The 23,969-nt window shown below is 40.9% G+C and overlaps 1 protein-coding gene across 1 annotated transcript in view; it reads left to right on the top strand.

Moving 5' to 3' along the window:
* The window catches only part of TMED3 (transmembrane p24 trafficking protein 3), a 45,068-nt gene extending 29,225 nt beyond the window's left edge, over positions 1 to 15,843 (top strand). Inside the window, exon 3 of the mRNA XM_017973337.4 lies at positions 14,438 to 15,843. Coding sequence (XP_017828826.3) covers positions 14,438 to 14,566 — 129 coding nt within the window. The 3' untranslated portion in view covers positions 14,567 to 15,843. The remainder of the gene's footprint in view (positions 1 to 14,437) is intronic.
* The last annotated feature ends 8,126 nt before the right edge of the window (positions 15,844 to 23,969 follow it).

Below are 23,969 nucleotides of genomic sequence, written 5' to 3'. Positions count from 1 at the left end.
ACATTCGTGTGCATGTGTCGTTATTTTCTCTTCTTGTTCCCCTGGTTCTCCACCTCCTACTTAACCCTTTAGTAATACAAATATAAGGCCAGGCACAGTGGCTCACATCTGTAATCCCAGCACTTTGGGAGGACAGGGCAGGTGGATCACATGAGGTCAGGAGTTTGAGACGAGTTGGCCAACATGGCAAAGCCCCATCTCTACTGAAAATACAAAAGAAAAAAAAAACTGGGCATGGTGGCACACACCTGTAATCCCGGCTACTTGGGAGAGGGAGACCGAGGCAGGAGAATCACTTGAACCTGGGAGGCGGAGGTTGCAGTGAGTCAAGATCGCACCACTGTACTCCAGCCTGGGTGACAGACTGATACTCTGTCTCCAAAAAAAAAGAAATGCAAATACTTTTCCCTCTTCTTCACCAGACACTCCCCACAGGGCAGGCTGGTCTAACTGTGTGCCCCAGGACAGAACTCTCCTTGAGAGTTAACAGTGGATTTATAAACCAAAGCATGCCCACTAGGAAACTCTCACCCACCAGGGGGTTGCCTGGAGAGATAATAGTCAAAAAACATGCCTACTACTCTCTTCTACCCAGGTTAGTGGTCAGCCTAGTCCTGCCCATAAAGATGCCAGCTGTCACTAGCTTGACCACCTAGTAGGTAAGGCACCACGCTAACATGCAGACTCCCCACCTTGCTGGGTTTCTCCCCTGCTGTTTAAAAGTGCTCACTTCCTGCTCCCAAAGCAAAGTAGTGCATTTAAAGGTGGGATGCCTGTGCCGCTTCTCCTAAGCTTTGGAAATAAATCGCTTTATACCAGACCTCACTCTTGTTAATTGTGTAGTAGGAGTGGCTGCAGGAAATGGATCTCTCAAACACCAAATACAGGAGGAAGAGGGATTTATTCGACCGGGAGCCTTGGGCAGTAATTTGTCCAAAACCCAGCTCATCTAACAAAGGAAGGTTCTGCCTTCATATAGGCTTATACTTTAGATGTTACATGTGGAAGAATCTTAGGTTTATAGCTTTAGAAATCACATGTGAAAGGGGTCTCAGTTTACAGCTTCAGGAATCACATATGAAAGCGTTCTGGTTTACAGTTTTAGGACTCACATGTGAAAAGCTTTCTGGTTTAATCTTGTTTTAAGTAAAAATAGTGTCTTCCAGAGAGTTTCTCCAGGACCGACCGTGTTATTTTCAGGAAGGAGATTCAGGAGGTGCCAGCTGGTCTGCTCTCTCTTCTGTTGAGATGCACAGTGGATGACAGAAGGGGAGGGAACCCCAGATGCCTGGGTCTCCTTCCTCAATTGGATTCTACAAGTGGCAAGCAACTAACCCACATTTCAGCGTCAATATTAGCCAGAATGGGGGAATGTTTGGTCATTTTTATGGTTTGAACAGACTCATGTTTTGTCCGTGTTCACACATAATCATAAAGTGGTCTTGTGTTTATCTTGCTCCATCATTGGCCCTGAGTAGCCCTGTTTGATGTTGCTGTTATGAAGTTTTTCATGTCTAATAGAACACCTGGCCCTGCTGTGCCAGGCCAGCTCCTGGCTGTCAGGGGCTGCTTTGCTGCTTCTGAGAAGAAAGGGAGATCCTTTTTTTTCCCCTTTTGCTCTGAAGTCACCTCCAGCAAGTGGCAATAGCAGGTCCCAGCTAGGGCAGCTTCCTGGATTCTGCTCAAGCAGGGGATTGCAGTAGCAGCAGTAGCAGCTCAAAGCTTGGACTCTGGCTCCAGCAGGAGCAGTCCTTGCTGACTGTAGGCGCCAGGGCTCCTGCAGCTTCCACAGGAGTGCAAACTCCTGGCATCCCACAGAAGGGGCAGGCAGGAACAGGGGCTCCATCAGCCCCAGTGATGGGGTCTGGGGAATACCAACTTTCCTCTTGCTTCCCCAGTCATGTGGGTTCAACCTCAACCGTCCGCTTTTGCTCTTCTATGACGTCTAACCGAAACACCCAGTTTCTGTTTCCCTAACTGGGCGCTGATCGCCAGTTCTTCCATTCCATGTCAAATGTCTGTGTCTGATTTTATGATCTCCTAAGTGATAGAATCCAGTTTTTAATGGGGTAGTTTTTATGTGGAGGCCATGAAACCCAATGACATACTGCTGGAACCCATGGATATAGTTTTGAGCCTGTAAGTTCTTAAATGCGAGGGAATGTTGGTGTAGTCTGTGACATGGTAAAACCCCCATAAAGCTGCATACCTCAACCATACCTCAGCTTTCTGTTGAAACTGCTCTCTGCAACCCTGATGTGACAGGCAAGCAGTCCAAACCCACGCCATCTTGGCCCCCGCAACTTGTAATAAGTAACTAAGGACTGTAATTTCCACCTTACCCAGGCAATGTGTAAACTAATGCTTATCTTGACTTCTGTGAACCACTTAAGTAACATTCAGAATGTCTGAAGCCCGTCACCCTCATCTCCACCCAGGAGGTGATTTACGGAGTGTCCGAAGTCCACTGGCCCTCGGAATGTCTGAAGCCCTTCACCCCCACCCCTGCCCCTCACCCTCACCCAGAGGTGGTTTTATGGGCGTAAAAGGTCTTGGCACCCTCCTTTCGGGGCCACGGGTTGGAGAGACGTGAGTCCTCCATGGCTGCCGGCAATAAAGACCCTGCGATTTGGCATACTTTTGTCTTCGTGTTGACTTTCTATGCTCGCTCCAGTACAACATAGTCCTTTGGCTTCCGCTGGTTCTGTGAATGAACAGTCATTCTCTGAGCATCTTCTGCTTGGATTGCTTGACTTGGCGTGTCTGCCATTTCTCCTTTGTATTCAGCCTTCCATTGGCTGAATACACAAGCGACTCTGCACTGAGCTTTATCTCAGTCACAGGTTGTGGGAAAGGCATCTGTAAAGTCCTCCCAGCGAACTTCTCCAGAGAGGCAGATGAACTGTTACTAATCTGACAGTGATCAAACTCAAGGAATATTCATCTGCCTGTGCTTGAAACTGCCTTAAGGGTTGAACTCCAAAATACTCAAGAATGTATCTTTCGGTTTACCAAATAGTGTACCACGTAGGCCCTACTTCAAAAAAAAAAAAAAAAAAAAAAAACCAAATACACCAAGATGTGTATTCTTGAAGGAATTGATTAGGCTGCATATTTTAAAATTCAGGTCCCTAAGAAGGTTTAGATGACATGGTGTAAAGCAATGACTTTTATATCCAAATCTTTAAAAATGTGACTATGTTAAGAAAATCCATATAAAATGCCTTTTGTTGATGAGGGTTGGGGCTGGTGACTTTTTGAGTGACAGTGAGAAGTGATGGAAATGCAGCTTCTGGGGCCCCAATGTCACAGCCCAACAGGTTCGCATTGCCTGCTTCCCCCCAAAATAAAAGTCAATGCACTGAAAACAGTAGGTGTTGCAGCAAAGAATGAGTTTAATAATTGCTCTCCAGCCAAGTGAGGAGAATGGGAGAAATTTCTCAAATTTGCCTCTTCCAGAATTCAGAGGCTGGGGATTTTAAGGGTACTTTGGTGGGCATGGGGTTAGGGAACTGAAACCATCCATTGGCCAGGGAAGAAGCCACAGGGTTATCTAAACTGTCTTCATGCAGCTGAGTTAGTTCCCAGGAGGGGCAGGACCAGAGACATCCCTTGGTCTGCTGAAATGCCAAATCTGAAAAATATTTCAAAGACCAGTTCTTTATGTTTTACAATAGTGAAGTTATCTATAGGAGTAAATGGGGAAGTTATAAATCTTACAGCCTCTGGTTATGCACCTTTAGGAATGGTAAGCAATTTATAGAAAAGCAAGATAGGCAATGGCAGGTCATTGTTTAACTATTCTTTAGCAAAGTTCTTTAGTCTCTTCTTTAGCAAATTTCATGCCTCTACCACAATTCTACCTTTTCCTATGAATGCTGCTTCAATCTCTGAACAAGAACGAGGATTAGTTTTCCCTGCATCAAAGCCTAACTATCAACTAAATTCCTTTCATAGTTATCTCGGTCTGCATGCTAGAATAAGCAAAAGAATAAAAATAAATAAATAAAAAATAAATAAAAGAAATCACCTTAGCCTGTGCGTTTAGAAGCATGATGGAGCCAGTCATGTTAGATTTCTCTCATTACTTAAATTTCTGCAAAGACAGTTTCACCAAGATGGGTAGAGAAGTTGTGAAGTAAGTAGAAGGCTTATTGGCCAAGAGGAAATGCTGGAGATACGCAAGGGTGGATGTCTTTGCCAGGGTGGAGAATTTGTGATATGGGATGATGCAGGTAGAGAGGTTGTAGTACAGGTATGTTGAATTGAATGAAATTGACTTTTACTGTTCTAAGACCCTCACCTTTTCTGCAGAATTTTCTATAATCTTCCATACCTCAGACTTCTCCCCTCCTTTAGCACCCTGTATTAGATTGTTCTCACACTTCTAATAAAGGCATATTTGAGACTATGTAATTTATAAAGAAAAAAGGGCAATTGACCCACAGTTTAGCATGGCTGGGGAGGCTTCATAATCATGGCAGAAGGTGAAAGAAGAACAAAGGCACATCTTACATGGTGGCAGCAAAAGAGCACATGCAGGGGAACTCCCCTTTATAAAACCATCAGATCCTGTAAAAGTCACTATCACCAGAACAGCATGGGAAATCCAGTTTCCATGATTTAATTACTTCCCACTGGGTTCCTCGCGTGACACTTGGGGATTATGGGAGCTACAATTCCAGATGAGATCTGGGTGAGGACACAGATAAACCATACCACTCCCCAACGCTGACTCTAGTTCCCAGCTAGGTAATTAGAACTGAACATAATCCTTTAGAATTCTCCTTTTTCATCAGTGCCCCTTCTATACCTATAATGTGTTCCAGTCTTTTCAAGTCAAATTTCAGGCAATGTCTGAAAAATGAGCTTTCTCCCTGTTTGTCTGATCAGCTTTAAATAATGGATCCACAATTTTTTGATTTATCTGTATGGGATTCTCCAGAGCCTATGACTGATAGCCTTACATTGATCAAATGAGTAGAGATAGAAGAGAATGGAGCCCTTGTGTTTCTGGTTTTAGCAGATTCTGTTTTATTTTTATACCTGCAAACAAGATTGCACTGTTCTCTTGCCATGCAATGAATTGGTGTTTTATGAACACCACTAATCATGCAGATAAGACCAGTCATATAGGCTGTTATCTCTTTTATTCATAGAAACTTCTTGGTCAGGGATAGAAAGGGCTGTGTTTTCAACAGGATTATGCTAGTCTTGGAACTTTCTTAAGAACCTTCCATCAAAGAATCTTAAATCTTTTTGGTTTCCCTCTTGGGCTATTTTCTTTGGCTGTTCAATTGTCTTCAACTGCAAAAAGGTTATACATACGGTTTAACATGAGCAAGCCCGTCCTTCAGTGAATTTCCCACGACTCCCAACAGCAGTTAATCATTTATCCCTTTCATTACTACAATTGAACAGAAGATTAGGTACTGGTATTAGGACAAACTCAGCATGCAAAGTTAAGAGTGGGCAGCCTCTCTGAGCTGCTGTGGCTTTGGGCTTCATGGACTGTGTAGTTAGTTTGTGTTGATGTAAAAGAGGTAAACTCTGTAAGATATTTGAACGGATGTATTCTGTACCAGAGTCCAAATATGAGTGAGCAAGACCTGAGGCACAGTCTTAAGCGGTCCTGAGAACATGCACGCCAGGTGATTGGGTTACAGCTTGGTTTTATACCAGGGAGACATAAGACATCAATCAGTACATGTAAGGTACACATTGGTTTGGAAAGGCAGGACAACTCCAGGCAGGGGACTATAGGTTGTAGGTGGATTCAAAGATGTCCTGATTGAAAATAGGTGGAAAGGGTTAAAGTGTGCCTGAAGAGTTGAAGTCAGCAGGAATAAATGTTTGTAGTTAAGATAAGGGAAGTTGTGGAAGCCAAGGTTCTTGTTATGTGGATGAAGCCTCCAGGTAGCAATGTTCAGAGAGAATAGATAGCAGATGTCTCTTATCAGACCCTAAAAGATTAAATCTCTTATTTAAATCTCTCCTGGATGGGGCAAGGGGCAAGGGGAAGACCTGGAAAGGGAAGGGGACTTTCTTCGGATTATAAATTTTCCCCAGTGGGCCTGTAACTTTGCAGGGCTGTTTCAAAATATGTCAAAGAAATATACTTTAGGGTAAAATGCTTCAGTGTCTTCCAGGGACTGTTATCTGCCATGTGATGCTGTGCTAGAGTCATGTTGGAATTTGGTATCTTATTGCTACAAAGGGTCTGTTTTGTCAGACTTAGGATCTCTGTTTTAATAGTACTAGCAAGTTTTGCCTGAATTCCAAAGGGAGAGGAGTATGATGAGGCATGTCTGATGTCCCCTCTTCTTATCACAACCTGAACTAGTTTTTTAGGTTTACTTTGGAATGCCCCTGGCCAAGAGGAGTCCATTCAGTCAGTTGAGGGAGGCTTAGAATTTTAATTTTGGTTTACATTTGAGACCCTTTCTGCCTGAAGCAAGTTGATTTTTTTAGAATCTGTTGGGCAGGAAATCACTTAAACTTTAGGTGGATTCAGTTAAAAATTCCCACATGAAAAAAATGAATAAAACCAAGATGGAAACTGATGAAATTCAAGTATATTGTTTCCCATCCCCAAGGTCTCTCTGCCATATGCCCACCAAATTATCTACCTGATTAACAAGGACTTGGGGGATTAGGGATATTTCTGTACAAAGCATGGTTAATTATAAAGACCTTTTTGTTCAGGCTAATTTGCAAACGGACCAGGACAAACAGGTGAATCACATTAACTCCGCTTTGGGCCATAACTCCTTTTTCAAGTTGTCCAGTGAATTTTGCACCCTGTGAAACACAGTCTAGGAGATGCTTCAAATAGACTAATGTACTCTGTTCCTAGAGAGAGCTTTTACTCTGATTCCCTGTCCTGGGTTGCTGAGCAGGGCAACCAGGCAGATACATGGAGGTCTCTTTCTCCACTCTGAAGAATCCCCACCAAAGCCATCCTTAAATTACTAATCTTATGTCTCCACAATGCTAGACACTCGTAGCTTTTCATGACCTTCAGAATTCCATAGATTCATGGAAAAATGTCTCATCCTCAAAGCTTCGAAATGCTCATATAAAGGGCCCTTACAAGCCGCATCCCTCTGGCCCTTTAATCCTTGTCATGCCCGGTGCAGCCCCCCAGTTCTCTGATGCTGGGCCTTGACCAGGAAGGAGGAAAGGGTCTGTTTGTCCCACGCTCCTCAGACTACCAGTTAGCACAATGTCCCACCGCTTCTTGGTCTACTTCTGACTAGATAACAACTAACATTCTTCGTGTTTACTTATCTCTCTTGTGGTTACTCCCAGGGACTTCCTCTGTGATGGCTGGGAAAAGAGAGTAGTGTCATCAGGAGAGCTTAGAGCTCGTATTAATCCATTCTCACATTGCTATAAAGAAATACCCGAGTCTGAGTATTTTATAAGAAAATAGGTTTAATTGGTTCATGGTCCTGCTGGCTGTAGAGTAATTGCTTCTGGGGAGGCCTCAGGAAATTCCCAGTCATGATGGAAGGCAAAGCAGGAGCAGGCATGTCACATGGCAGAAACAGGAGCAGGAGACAGAGGGAGGAAATGCCACATACTTTTAAATGACCAGGTCTTGCAAGAACTCACTTACTGTCATAAGAACAGTACCAAGGGGAGGGTGCTACATCATTCATGAGAAACCCATCCCCATGATCCCGTCACCTCCCACCAGGCCCCACCTCCACCACCAGGGATTACATTTCAATGTGAGACACATCTAAACTATTCAGGATGCATGATTTTATGTGGCATCAGAAGCCTTTCAGAGCAGAAAGGTGAGTGGTGATGATCAGACCTGTTGTCCTCTCATCCTCTGTATCCAAGGTAAAGGGCACCAATATGGCAGCCCTATGCTATATAAGGTTAGAGTCAGGATTATTTAAGCTAACGATCTGCTCTTCTATTATGCCTCCTTTGCTTATCACCTCCAAGTTAGGGGATGTACTGTCCCAAAGCTGACTTCATCTACTCAAGAGAAAGTTTTCTTTAAGTTAAACTATAACACTCTGTCATTTCTTTAACCATGCTATCTACCAGATAGATCAGAACCCTCTATCTGATAGCTTTTGGTGTTCTTGGGTAACTCAAATAAGAAGAGCAAAGACAGAGACCATTTGAGAAAGATATGACTGGTCATTTTGCATACTGTATTTTAGAAGAGTTATGGAAAGCCAGATTTTGCATACTCCAGAATTACAGTCACATCCCAGTCCCACCACACTTATTTCCCACTTTAATCCCATAACTGCTCATGTCTGTGTCGGGTGGTGGAGAGAATTTATAGGAAAGTGTTAGTTTGTCAGGACTGCTTTCAGAACACACTGTTGTAATTGTTATTTGACTGGCTCAGATAAATGGAAACCCCTCCTTTGTTCCGGAGCCTAGGCTTTCATTAATGCCTTTAGAATAGCATTAACCCTTCGAAAGTCTCACTGAATTATTGACATTGAGTTACTATCTATTGTAACCTCAAAATATCCTTTATTTAGCATTTTTGTTGTTGGTGTTTGTTTTATTGTTTTTTAGTCAGTGCTCAGAGTTTGTTCTCTCTTCCTGGCATCATCTAGCTGGTCTAGATTTGGGTCAGTTTTATAGTTTTTGCAGAGCTCCAAGACTTCCATTCAGATAGACTCAGGTCACGAGACCAGTTCAGGAATGTGATGTGCTTAGTGGTTCCTTCAATCAGTGGGAGGTGGGGTCAAGGCTGTGACTACTTACTGGTAGGTCTTCATGAAGCTGAGAAAACCTGGAATTAGCCATTGTCATTGCCACTTTGGGAGGAACTAAAGAGATACCAGGGAGCATAGAGGGATTACAGGTATCATTTGAAAAGCACAGAATGTCTACATGGGCAAGATCACTCTTTTCTTCGCAATTTTGGGTTGAGCCATTTTCTTGCTCGTGTGGGTCTATTTTCTTTCATACAATGGGCCTACTTACTAGGGTGAGGTGGACATGATATCTTAGGTATTCAGAATAGCAAACCCCAAGTGTGTGTGTGTGTGTGTGTGTGTGTGTGTGTGTGAGAGAGAGAGAGAGAGGGAGAATGTGGGGAGGGATTTTTGACCGTAGGTGTGGGGAGGGAGTTTTGAGTATTTGAGTATAGGTGTGTCTCACCTTTGTACCTTTACAGTCCAATGCAGTGTCTGGAACATGAAGAGTAGTCCTTAAATGCACATGTAGTGAATGATTATAAAGATGCCTCTGACTTCAGATACAGATCTGTCACTTGCCAATTTATGCTTTAAGAACTTTAAAAAATACCTACCATAGGCTGGGCATGGTGGCTCACACCCGTAATCCCAGCACTTTGGGAGGTCGAGGTGGGTGAATCACTTGAGGTCATGAGTTCGAAACCAGCCTGTCCAACATGGCAAAACCCTGTCTCTACTAAAAATACAAAATTAGCCGGGCATGGTGGTGCATGCCTGTAATCCCAGCTACTCATGAGGCTGAAGCAGGAGAATCGCTTGAGCCAGGGAGGCAGAGGTTGTAGTGAGCCAAGATTGTGCCACTGCACTCCAGCCTGGGCAACAAGAGCAAAACTCCATCTCAAAAAAAAAAAAAGTTGGCCAGGCGTGGTGGCTCATGCCTATAATTCCAGCACTTTGGGAGGCTGAGGCGGGTGGATCATGGGGTCAAGAGATCGAGACCAACCTGGTCAACATGGTGAAACCCCGTCCCTACTAAAAATACGAAAATTAGCTGGGCAAGGTGGCACGCACCTGTAATCCCAGCTACTTGGGAGGCTGAGGCTGGAGAATTGCCTGAACCCAGGAGGCGGAGGTTGCGGTGAGCCAAGATTGCCCCATTGCACTACAGCCTGGGTAACAAGAGCGAAACTCTGTCTCAAAAAAAAAAAAAAAAATCTGCCCTTGTGCATAGATTTTAGTCTTAAACATTTTAAAAGAAGTATTGAAGGACTCTGGTAGCAACTGAAGGCAAACTATCATCTTTAAAAATTGTATATGAACAAACTGTTCTATAATGTTAAAACGTTTTACATCATCCCTTTATTTGCTTGAATTTATTTTGCCACACCCCTCCCAATACATAATTTTAGCTTATCCTACAATACACTTTAGTATTTATTGATCATGCCATCAAATTCTCTATGTCAAAATTACAAATGTAAGTTGAAATTAAACTTTCAAACAATTTTATATGAACATAGGACTCTAAGTGTTAAAAATTCTTCTGGCTTGAGTTATTAATATATTATTAGCATATAATTAAAGCAACAGAGATGTATTATAAATATTGATAAGTCATTATTGAGCATGTGTTATTTAAGGTAGAGATGGCTGTTGAAACATAACCCCAATTCCACTGGCCTAACACAATGGAAGTTTACCTCTGGCCCATTTTCCAGTCTCAGGTGGATGTTCTAGGTGGCATGAGGCTCCCTGTCAAATGATTCAGAAACTCAAGCTTCTTTTGATTTATGGCTTCTCCAATCTTGAGGGCCTCATCATCTTAGCAGAATCCAGCTGGAAAAGGAAGAGGACTGTACGGGGAAGACCTCCTAAAGAGCCTTGGCCTGGAAGTTCCACCCACTGTGACTGCTAACTTTCTATGGGTGAGAAGTAGTCACATGACCGTATGACGTGCGTGAGGTCCTTGGCTGAGCAGCTGCTTTCCAGGGAGGACCTTCTACTATAGGGTGAGGCATGGGAGCTCACGACAGGGTCGGCAGCTAACCACAATGGAAGAGAAGGTTGCAAACACATTCTTTTAATGAGATGGATGCTTATAAAAACATATCATTTTCCTTTGATTAATTTTACTTATTGCCAAAATGTGACATGATTTAGCATCTATTATATTTTTTTCATTTTTATAGATACAAATACTGAGAAACCTTGTTCTTGGAAATATGGAGGTGGGAGTAGAAATTATGTTTTAGAATTGCGACTCAATTTTTGGAACTTCTGAGTAATATGTCAAAAGTGATATCATTAACATTATCAGCTGATGACCTAATGAGGTCTTCCTGCAATATTGTTGAAATCAAATGGTTGGAAAACACTTTACTTTCAAATGGTGTTATCCAGTCATAAAACTGATTTCTTATTTATATTTCTGGAACATATAACCAAAAAAATCTTTGCCAATATGTATTAAGTGACTATTAATTATTCTGTTGCCCCTTTACTAACAAACACCATATTTAATCAATGAGTGGGGAAAATTGAAATTCTACTTTCAGTATACCTTTGTCAACCCAATATTATTTTATCAAATGTCATAATTGTTTTGCCTGCTTTATAAATAATTTCTATCATGACTGAAATCTTAGAATTGCAAATTTAGCTTATTCAGTTGATGGAAAATATCTTCCATATAACCTAATGAGCAAATCCAGTTCCTTGCTAGCAAACTATACAGTCATATCAGATTTACTTTCTTTATTTAATAAAATCAGAAAGGATTGACTTTATTTTTCAATTTGTGCTTCAAAAATAGTATTTCAAAAAGAACAGCTAAGGAATAACTTAAAAACACATCTCATAAGATATATTACTAAAAGCAATCCATAATGAAGCCATGTGTATCTAATAATTACTCTAATATTAATGCAATGTAAGATGTGGCTAAAATATTGTTACCTAAGAAGCTAGGTATATGAGACATATATTTGAAAAATGTGTATGTATTTGCATATTAAACAGTGGTGACTAGCTTTTTGAAATAAATAAGAATCATGTATAAAATCAGAAATTATTAATCACATTATAAAAACTGATCAAAATTTCCTTCTGTATTTAATTGAAGTCTGACAGCTAGCATATAATTTTGTTTTTTGTTAAAAAGAGATAGAAAAATATTAAACATTTTATAAGCTGAAATAAGGTAATGGCAAAGTAACTGGAATAAACATTTCATAGATGTGTTAAAACAGGTTTTAACTACATTACTGAATGAAACACACCAAATCTGAAAGATTACAAAAGGTTTTTGTCTGTGAGAACGAGTCAGTGTACACTGGAGAATTCTGGTAGCTCAAAAAACATTCTAGTCATGCTTAAAAGTATCAGCATCACTAAGCTGTGCAAGTCTTGGTATAAATATGTCTTAAAGGAATCACTTAAATATTGAGGGAGGGTACATTTTCTGGGGCTCATTTTTATGTTTTCAGAGGACTCTCCCTCAAGAGTGCTGCTCTACCTGGCAATATTTGGGGGATGGAAGAGGTGAAACGCTTCACTGCTTTTCTCTGCATTATATCCAAACTCAGAACACCCTAGCACAGGGTTCCAATGTCTCACTTCTCCTGACAGAAATATCTCCCAGACCTGCAGACGGAGACGTGCTAGACAAGCCTACGGTGCTTTGATTAATCATTAATGGAGTTGTCCTTGAGGACAGTATTTTAAATTGTCCTTTTGGCATACTGCAGTTTTTTGTTTGTTTGTTTTACAAATCAGGGCAATGCACAGTAGTAAGATTCAGGATGGATAAGGATGTACCTTTCTTTTTTGTCCAAAAAGGAATATAGGAAAGGAGACTCTATCTTATCATTCCAATCTGTTCTCAGGCAGGTTTTAAGAATGGCAGTCAAGGCATCTGGAAATTGATTCCCTTTCAAGTCTCTGTGCAAGGCAAGTTCTTGCAAAGTTTTAACTTTTTAGTGCAATTTGCTCATCGGTGTAGATTCTCATGCAAGGCGATTCCCACCACCAGGTGGCAGCATCCCCTAGTTGTTGGTGAGCTGTAAGGCAGGAAAGAAACCCAGGTGAGTCTGTAACCTTCATAGGCTTGAACAAATGAACCTGAGCCAAGGCAGAGTGCACACAGACCCATGAACCAAAAGCAGAAAAACCCACGACAGACAGAAGCTAAGATCTCTTAGTCTCATTTTCTGCTCATTTCAGCATGAACGATTTGGGAGTTGCACACCTAGCGAAACAGGATGAAGGTTAAAAGGTCCTCTGGAGCAGTAAGGAGGTAGCAGATAATGTACAAGAACACTCCTAATTGTTCCCTGAACATTAGCACGTTTGGGTAACTTTTGTCTAGAACAAGTGCTGAATGTTATGGAGGTTTGTTCCCTTGCCCAATTGTGCCCAGTCTGAGAGGGCAGGTTTAACCCAGTATCTTATCAGAATAGGGACAAAAGAAGATATGTCATATTGCAGCCACTTTTGCTTGGCTTGGTCTTGTTAAAGCTATCTGTTATCCTGTGGGGTAATAAACGGTGCATTTGCTTGATTCTTTCACTGGTTCAAAAGGCTGTGTGTTGTGTGATTGCAATGTCAGCTCAGACTCTTGACTTACCAATGTCAGAGCTGCCCTTCCTGTCCTCAAAGCACCTTCCTTCTTTCTTCCAGACTCACAGGGGTCTTGATGCTGTCAGAAGCATCCATGTGGAGTTAAAAAATATTGCATCACAGCCTAGAGGTGACCAGCTGTATCACTAACGAAGAAGCAATTTGAGCTTTTGGGGCCCCAGTTTCCCCGTTTGTAAAATCATCGGCATTATGTACAAGGTAGCTGCTTGAGAGGAGCTTTATTATGCAACAGGGCTTAGATTTTTCTGGACTTTGCAGGAAGAAGTCTCTGCCATTCTGGATTTTGTGCTCTGCAGCTGTGGACATGAAGCTCACCCCATCCTCTCCATAGTTCTCAGCGACATGAATGGCAGTTCGCCTAGAAAGAGATAGACATCAAGGCCACAAAGCAAGCCCTGTGCAGGCTATGGGTTCATGATACTGCTGAGTTTTGACTCTTTATGCAGGAGCTGAACTGGAATAAACAGCTTAGTCGGCATTATTCCCAGAAGGAACTTCTTTCTAGGGAGGCCATAAGTGGGCTGGACCCCCAGACTCTCCTCTGTGATCTGCCTCATTGAAAAACAAAACAGTTGTGACTAGCCCTGCCTTCTCTTGGCTGACAGTAGTACCTGCTTGGAGCTGCCACTTGCTGATACCCACACCAGCTCAGTGCCAGAATGCATCGCTAAACTGCTGTTGCAAGGGGAGAGGTCATTCTTCCAGTGGTGCCTGGAAGAATGCACCTATCCCACAGTGGCCTACTGGCCGTCCCCAGGCTGCCAGAAGCTGTGTCTGCTCTTCACATTTCTTCTGGGTGCTCAGCTCCTTTGGCTCAGAAGTTCACTATCTCTACCCGCTACAGCTCCTGGTTAGAAACCTTAATCCCTTTCTCTACGTCCTCCACTTCACTCTGAGCTTCTAGCAGCATGGCTAGAGGCTTTTTCAGCCGCCTATTCTTCCTGCTACTCCTTATCCTATATTTCGATCAGATCATCTACTTATGAAGTAGTGTTTTCAGATATAGGGGCAAGGAAGCTTCTTTTATATTATCTTTCATGGATATAGCCTATTCTTCTTACCAAAACGATACAGTCAATTACAAGGATATCAACACGATTTATTTCCTTTCTAAGAGCCCAAATGCTTCACCAACACCAATACCACCACTAAGCATTCCACGTGATCGCCATCTGGGATCTCCAGTTCCAACTGCTTGTTCACCTCCTGCACATGCTCCACGAGACATGGCTCTTTGCTGGTAGATCACCAGATACCAACAGCTTTACTGCCATGGTGCTCTTTACTTTCTGCCACGTCCACTCTCACTTCCACCAGTTGTTGCTGGCCTGGTCATCAGTACCATCATCGATCTTCAGGGGCCATCCAGCTACCCGATTTCCAATGTGGTTGGCAGTTTGCTACCTTGTTTTGAAAAACATTTTAAGATTATATCTGTTTGACCCATGGCGCCCTTAGATTGAGAAAAGAAATGTATTGAGTAGAATCCTTGGAAGTTTGGAAGGTACCTCACACCATCCTCAGGTTCAGAGTTTCACTAGATGAACTCGCAGCATTCAGAAAGCCAATTTACCCATGCTTACAGTTTATTAGAGCAAAAGAATGCATTTAAAAACCAACAATAAGTAAAGGTACAGAAGTCTAGGAGAGACTAGGAATACAGCTTCCCATTTGTCTACTCCAGTGAAGTCATGCAGACAGCACTTATCTCTCCCAGCAATGATATGTGAAAATGTACCCAGGGTATTGCCAACTAGGGAAGTTCACTTGAGTCTCAGTGTCCAGAGTATTTATTGAGGAATCAGTCGCATATATATGGCTAGTCACCCACATGGCTGACTTTGGTCTCCGGCCCCGCCAGAGGCAAAGCTGATGTTGTGTTGTCCAAGATCCTTACCATAAATCTTATGGTGAGTACAGACTATCTCTCTGTTCTAGTTATATAAAGGCATTCTTAAAATTTGTGGCATTCCAAGGGTTTAAATGTTACCTTCCAGAAACTGGGGGTAAAGAGCCAAAACTTTCTTTGGGTTAATCCTTTACTTCACAAGCTCTAAGACCCCAATAATTCATGGCCCCATTTCCAGGGAATGATTCAGTCCAGAGAAGAGATTGGAGAAACCCACCTCCTATCATCAAAGAGCTCCTGGATGTTCCATCATGCAAACCTGTGGGAGGAAATTTAATGTTCCCATGGAGATGGTGGCATGATCTGAGCTGGCTCAGAGGTTCTAGTAGCTTCTTCTCAACTACAGGCAAGGTCAGGGGTACACAGTAAGGTACATCTTCCCTTTCTTTCAATAATCCGAAACCTCTAGGACTCTCTTGAGGCAGTGATTAAATACTAAACGAAGGACTTGAGGGGTAGGAGGGATTCTGAACAAGGTAGAAATAAATAGTAGTCTGGGATATTGGTATAGTTTTCTTGGAGGAGGTAATATTTGAGTGGGATCTTAAAAAATGAGTAAATGTATAAATGACACAAGTAAAGGCAAAGACATATACGTCCTTATGAGAAAAGTGTTTTTATTTGCCACAATTAAATTCTTCATTCTTTGGATGCAATGCTGGTTCAACATACACAAATAAATAAATACGATTCATCACACAAACAGAACCAAAGACAAAAACCATGTAATTTCCTAAATAGTTCCAGAAAAGGCCTTTGATAAAATTTAACATTCCTTTTTGCTAAAAACTCTCAATATATACAGTATTAAAGGACCATACCTCAAAATAATAAGAGACATATGTGACAAACCCAAAGCCAATATCATAGTGAATGGACAAAACCTGGTAGCATTTTCCTTGAAAACTGGCACAAGACAAGGATGCCATCTCTCACCACTCCTATTCAACATAGTATTGGAAGTTCTGACTGGAACAATTAGGCAAGAGAATGAAATTAAAGGTGTTCAGATAGGAAGAGAGGAAGTCAAACTATTTTTGTTTGTAGTTGACATGATCCTACATCTAGAAAAACCCATCATCTCAGCCCAAACGCTTCTTAAGCAGATAAGCAACTTCAATGAAGTCTCAGGATAGAAAATCAATGTGCAAAAATAGCTAGCATTTCTATACATCCAACAACAGGCAAACTGACAGCCATATCACAAATGAACTCCCATTCACAATTGCCACAAAAGCAATAAAATACCTAGGAATACAACTAACAAGGGAAGTTAAAAGACGTCTTCAAGGAGAAGTAAAAACCACTGCTCAGAGAAATCAGAGACGACACAAACAAATAGAAAAAATTCCATACTCATGGACAGAAAGAATCAATATCACAACAGCAATACCACCCAAAGCAATTTGTAGTTTTAATTCTGTTCCCATTAAACTACCTTTGACATTTTTTTTTGTAGAATTAGAAAGAACTATTTTAGAATTCATATGGAGCCAATAAAGAGCCTGGATAGACAAGACAATTCCTAAACAAGAGAACAAAGCTGGAGGCATTATGCTACCCAACTTCAAACTATACTACAAGCCTACAGTAACCAAAACAGCATGATACTGGTACAAGAACAGACACATAAATCAATGGAATAGAACAGAGAGCCCAGAAATAAGACTGCACATCTACAACCATTTGATCTTCAACAAAGTCAACAAAAGCAATAGGGAAAGGATTCCCTATTTAAAAAATGGTGCTGGGAGAACTGGCTAGCCCTATGCATAAAATTGAAACTGGACCTCTTCCTTATGCCATATATAAAAATCAACTCAAGATGAAATAAGACTTAAATGTAAAACCCAAAACTTTAAAAGCCCTGGAAGTAAATCTAGGCAATATCATTCAGGACATAGTAACCAGCAAAGATTTTATGACAAAGACGCCAAAAGCATTTGCAAGAAAAGTGAAAATTGGCAAATGAGATCTAATTTTAAAAGTCAAAAAACAACAGATGCTGGTGAGGTTGTAGAGAAAAAGGAATACTTCTTCACTGTTGGTGGGACTATAAATTAGTTCAACCATTGTGGAAGACAGTGTGGTGATTCCTCAAAGAACTAAAGGCAGAAATACCACTTGGCCCAGCAATCCCATTATTGGCATATGCCCAAAGGAATATATACATTATTTTGTTACGGAGATACTTGCACACATATGTTCATTGCAGCACTATTCACAATAGCAAAGACATGGAATCAACCTAAATGCCCACCAGTGACAGGCTGAATAAAGAAACTGTGGTAAATATACATCATGGAATACTATGCTGCCATAAAAATGAATGAGATCATGTTCTTTGCATGGACATGGATGGATCTGGAAGCCATTATTCTCAGCAAACTAATGCAGGAACAGAAAACCAAGCACTGCATGTTCTCACTTATAAGTAGGAACTGAATGATGAGAACACATGGACACATTGGGTGGAACAACACACACTGGGGCCTGTCAGAGGGTGTAGGGCTTAATACTTAGGTGATGGGATTATCTGTGCAGCAAACCACCAAGGCACATGTTTGTTACATGTTTACCCACGTAACAAACTTGCATATCCTGCATGTGTACCCCTGAATTTAAAATAAAAGTTGGAAATTTAAAAAAAACTATAAAATAGGGAAAAATAAAATGCAGATCTGATCATACACACACACACACACACACACACACACACACACACACACGATTAGCTGGGCATGTTGGCATGCATCTGTAGTCTCAGCTACTTGGGAGACCGAGGTGGGAGAATTACTTGAGTATGGGAGGTTGAGGCTGCAGTGAACCAAAATCACATCACTGCACTCCAGCCTGGGTGACAAAAGGAGATCCTGTCTCCATAAATAAATATATAAATAAAATTAAAACTAACCCAGATGAATTATAGACTTAAATATAAATGGCAGAACTATAAAGCTTTCAGTGAAAATAAAAGAGAATCTTTTTCCAACTTTGGGACAGAGAATGTTTGGATTTTTTAAAAAAAGCCATAAAAAGCATTCGTCATGAAGAAAAAAAATTGATACATTAGATTACATAAAACAACTGGTGTTCATCCAAAAATCCCTTTTAGTGAGGGAACACATCTTTAGTGGAGAAGCATGTATCTGACAAGGACGAATGTAGCATACAAGAACACAAAGTAATCAGATGCACTTTTACCTAATGAGGTAGAAATGGGGATGTGGCAGCTGAAAAGTGGCCCCTCCCCTGCAGAGTAAATATATGTTTTCTTGTTTGTTTGTTTATTGTGGTGAAAAGCACATAACATTAAATTTACTGTCTTAGCCATTTTAATTTTAATTGTTTTTGTTAGAACTACTTAGCAAGATAAAATTCCAGTTTATCGTTGAATAAAATTGTTTCACACATACATCAAACAGGCCAATAAATAAATAAACAAACAAACAGCAACTTCATGGACGAAGAAAGGAAATAAAGAAACCTTTTATCTTTGTCCTTTTAAAAACAATCTTTTTTTTTTTAATTGCATTTTAGGTTTTGGGGTAAACGTGCAGAGCATGCAATACAGTTGCATAGGTACACACATGGCAGTGTGCTTCATTTGCTTTCTCCCCTTCACCCACATTTGGCATTACTCCCCAGTCAATCCCTCCCCACCTCCCCCTCCCACTGGCCTTCCCCTTTTCCCCCCTATAAACCCCAGTGTTTAGTACTCCCCTCTCTGTGTCCATGTGTTCCCATTTTTCATCACCCGCCTGTGAGTGAGAATATGCGGTGTTTCATTTTCTGTTCTTGTGTCAGTTTGCTGAGAATGATGTTCTCCAGATTCATCCACGTTCCTACAAACGACACGAACTCATCATTTCTGACTGCTGCATAATATTCCATGGTGTATATGTGCCACATTTTCCCAATCCAGTCTATCATCGATGGGCATTTGGGTTGAATCCAGGTCTTTGCTATTGTAAACAGTGCTGCAATGAACATTAGTGTGCATGTGTCCTTGTAGTAGAATGATTTATATTCCTTTGGATATATACCCAGTAATGGGATTGCTGGGTGAAATGGGATTTCTATTTCTAAGGCCTTGAGGAATCGCCACACCATCTTCCACAATGGTTGGACTAATTTACACTCCCACCAACAGTGTAAAAGTGTTCTTTTTCTCCACATCCTCTCCAGCATCTGTTGTCTCCAGATTTTTTAATGATCGTCATTCTAACTGGCGTGATATGGTATCTCAATATGGTTTTGATTTGCATCTCTCTGATGACCAGTGACGATGAGCATTTTTTCATATGATTGTTGGCCTCATATATGTCTTCTTTTGTAAAGTGTCTGTTCATATCCTTTGCCCACTTTTGAATGGGCTTGTTTGTTTTTTTCCTGTAAATCTGTTTGAGTTCTTTGTAAATTCTGGATATCAGCCCTTTGTCAGATGGGTAAACTGCAAACATTTTTTCCCATTCTGTTGGTTGCCGATTCACTCTATTGACTGTTTCTTTTGCTGTGCAGAAGCTGTGGAGTTTGATTAGGTCCCATTTGTCTATTTTGGCTTTTGTTGCCAATGCTTTTGGTGTTTTGTTCATGAAGTCCTTGCCTACTCCTGTGTCCTGGATGGTTTTGCCTAGATTTCCTTCTAGGGTTTTTATGGTGGCAGGTCTTATGTTTAAGTCTTTAATCCATCTGGAGTTAATTTTGGTGTAAGGTGTCAGGAAGGGGTCCAGTTTCTGCTTTCTATACATGGCTAGCCAGTTTTCCCAGCACCATTTGTTGAACAGGGAATCCTTTCCCCATTGCTTGTTTTTGTCAGGTTTATCAAAGATTGTATGGTTGTAGCTATGTTGTGTTGCCTCTGATGCCTCTGTTCTGTTCCATTGATCTATATCTCTGTTTTGGTACCAGTACCATGCTGTTTTGATTACTGTAGCCTTGTAGTATAGTTTGAAATCCGGTAGTGTGATGCCCCCCGCTGTGTTCTTTTTGCTTAGAATTGACTTGGCTATGCAGCCTCTCTTTTGGTTCCATATGAAGTTCATGGTGGTTTTTTCCAGTTCTGTGAAGAAAGTCAATGGTAGCTTGATGGGTGTAGCATTGATTCTGTAAATTACTTTGGGCAGTATAGCCATTTTCACGATATTAATTCTTCCTAACCATGACCATGGAATGTTTCTCCATCTGTTTGTGTCGTCTCTGATTTCGTTGAGCAGTGGTTTGTAGTTTTCCCTGAAGAGGTCCCTTACGTTCCTTGTGAGTTGTATTCCAAGGTATTTTATTCTTTTTGTAGCAATTGTGAATGGCAGTTCGTTCTTGATTTGGCTCTCTTTAAGTCTGTTATTGGTGTAGAGGAAGGCTTGTGATTTTTGCACATTGATTTTATATCCTGAGACTTTTCTGAAGTTGCTTATCAGTTTCAGGAGTTTTTGGGCTGAGACGATGGGGTCTTCTAGGTATACTATCATGTCGTCTGCAAATAGAGACAATTTGGCTTCCACCTTTCCTATTTGAATACCCTTTATTTCTTTTTCTTGCCTGATTGCTGTGGCTAGAACTTCCAGTACTATATTGAATAGGAGTGGTGAAAGAGGGCATCCTTGTCTAATGCCAGATTTCAAAGGGAATGCTTCCAGTTTTTGCCCATTCAGTATGATATTGGCTGTTGGTTTGTCATAAATAGCTTTTATTACTTTGAGATACGTTCCATCGATACCAAGTTTATTGAGGGTTTTTAGCATAAAGGGCTGTTGAATTTTGTCAAATGCCTTCTCTGCGTCAATTGAGATAATCATGTGGTTTTTGTTTTTGGTTCTGTTTATGTGGTGAATTACGTTTATAAACTTGCATATGTTGAACCAGCCTTGCATCCCCGGGATGAATCCTACTTGATCTTGATGAATAAGTTTTTTGATTTGCTGTTGCATTCGGCTTGCCAATATTTTATTGAAGATTTTTGCATCTATGTTCATCATGGATATTGGCCTGAAGTTTTCTTTTCTTGTTGGGTCTCTGCCAGGTTTTGGTATCAGGATAATATTGGTCTCCTAGAATGATTTGGGTAGGATTCCTTCTTTTTGGATTATTTGGAATAGTTTCAGAAGAAGTGGTACCAGCTCCTCTTTGTGTGTCTGGTAGAGTTGGGCTGTGAACCCGTCTGGACCTGGGCTTTTTTTGTGTGGTAGGCTCTTAATTGCTGCCTCGACTTCTGACTTTGTTATTGGTCTATTCATAGTTTCAGCTTCCTCCTGGTTTAGGCTTGGGAGGACACAGGAGTCCAGGAATTTATCCATTTCTTCCAGGTTTACTAGTTTATGTGCATAAAGTTGTTTGTAATATTCTCTGATGATGGTTTGAATTTCTGTGGAATCTGTGGTGATTTCCCCTTTATCATTTTTTATTGCATCTATTTGGTTGTTCTCTCTTTTATTTTTAATCAATCTGGCTAGTGGTCTGTCTATTTTGTTGATCTTTTCAAAAAACCAGCTCTTGGATTTATTGATTTTTTGGAGGGTTTTTCGTGTCTCAATCTCCTTCGTTTCAGCTCTGATCTTAGTTATTTCTTGTCTTCTGCTGGTTTTTGAGTTTTTTTGATCTTGCTCCTCTAGCTCTTTCAATTTTGACGATAGGGTGTCAATTTTGGATCTCTCCATTCTCCTCATATGGGCACTTATTGCTATATACTTTCCTCTAGAGACTGCTTTAAATGTGTCCCAGAGGTTCTGGCATGTTGTGTCTTTGTTCTCGTTGGTTTCGAAGAACTTCTTTATTTCTGCCTTCATTTCGTTGTTTATCCAGTCAACATTCAGGAGCCAGTTGTTCAGTTTCCATGAAGCTGTGCGGTTCTGGGTTGGTTTCTGAATTCTGAGTTCTAACTTGATTGCACTATGATGTTTGTTATGATTTCATTTGTTTTGCATTTGCTGATCAGTGCTTTACTTCCAATTATGTGGTCAATTTTAGAGTAGGTATGATGTGGTGCTGAGAAGAATGTATATTCTGTGGATTTGGGGTGGAGAGTTCTGTAAATGTCTATCAGGTTTGCTTGCTCCAGGTCTGAGTTCAAGCCCTGGATATCCTTGTTGATTTTCTGTCCGGTTGATCTGTCTAATATTGACAATGGAGTGTTAAAGTCTCCCACTATTATTGTGTGGGAGTCTAAGTCTCTTTGTAAGTCGTTAAGAACTTGCCTTATGTATCTGGGTGCTCCTGTATTGGGTCCATATATGTTTAGGATCGTTAGCTCTTCTTGTTGTATCGATCCTTTTACCATTATGTAATGGCCTTCTTTGTCTCTTTTGATCTTTGTTGCTTTAAAGTCTATTTTATCAGAGATGAGGATTGCAACTCCTGCTTTCTTTTGCTCTCTATTTGCTTGGTAAATCTTCCTCCATCCCTTATTTTGAGCCTTTGTGTATCCTTGCATGTGAGATGGGTTTCCTGGATACAGCACACTGATGGGTTTTGGCTTTTTATCCAATTTGCCAGTCTGTGTCTTTTGATTGGTGCATTTAGTCCATTTACATTTAGGGTTAATATTGTTATGTGTGAATTTGATACTGCCATTTTGATGCTAGCTGGCTGTTTTGCCCGTTAGTTGTTGTAGATTCTTCATTATGTTGATGCTCTTTAGCATTTAGTGTGATTTTGGAATGGCTGGTACTGCTTGTTCCTTTCTATGTGTAGTACCTCTTTCAGGAGCTCTTGTAAAGCAGGGCTGGTGGTGACAAAATCTCTGAGTACTTGCTTGTTCACAAAGGATTTTATTTTTCCTTCACTTCTGAAGCTCAGTTTGGCTGCATATGAAATTCTGGGTTGAAAGTTCTTTTCTTTAAGGATGTTGAATATTGGCCCCCACTCTCTTCTGGCTTGTAGAGTTTCCACCAAGAGATCTGCTGTGAGTCTGATGGGCTTTCCTTTGTGGGTGACCCGACCTTTCTCTCTGGCTGCCTTTAGTATTTTCTCCTTTATTTCAACATTGTTGAATCTGACGATTATGTGCTTTGGGGTTGCTCTTCTTGCGGAATATCTTTGTGGTGTTCTCTGTATTTCCTGCAATAGAGTATTGTCCTGTCTTGCTAGGTGGGGGAAATTCTCCAGGATAATGTCCTGAAGAGTATTTTCCAGCTTGGATTCATTCTCTTCATACGCCTATCAAACATAGGTTAGGTCTCTTCACATAGTCCCACATTTCTTGGAGACTTTCTTCATTCCTTTTTGCGCTTTTTTCTCTGATCTTGGTTTCTCGTTTTATTTCATTGAGTTGATCCTTGACTTCAGATATTCTTTCTTCTGCTTGGTCAATTCGGCTATTGAAACTTGTGCATGTTTTGCGAAGTTCTCGTATTGTGTTTTTCAGCTCCTTTAATTCATTCATATTCCTCTCTAAGGTATCCATTCTTGTTATCATTTCCTCAAATCTTTTTTCAAGGTTCTTAGTTTCTTTGCATTGATTTAAAACATGTTCTATTAGCTCACAAAAGTTTCTCATTATCCACCTTCTGAAGTCTAATTCCGTCATTTCGTCACAGTCATTCTCCATCCAGCTTTGTTCCCTTGCTGGTAAGGAGTTTTCGTCCTTTCTCGGCAGCGAGGTGTTCTGGTTTCAGGTGTTTTCCTCCTTTTTGTGCTGGTTTCTTCCCATCTTTGTGGATTTATCCACCTGTCGTCTGTGTAGTTGCTGACTTTTCGATTGGATCTCTGAGTGGACACCCAGATTGTTGATGATGGAGTATTTC

This window comes from Callithrix jacchus, chromosome 6 (genome assembly GCF_049354715.1).
Source record: "Callithrix jacchus isolate 240 chromosome 6, calJac240_pri, whole genome shotgun sequence".
NCBI lineage: Eukaryota > Metazoa > Chordata > Mammalia > Primates > Cebidae > Callithrix > Callithrix jacchus.
Note: the sequence above shows the minus strand (reverse complement) of the source record. Positions and strands in the feature narration are given on the sequence as shown.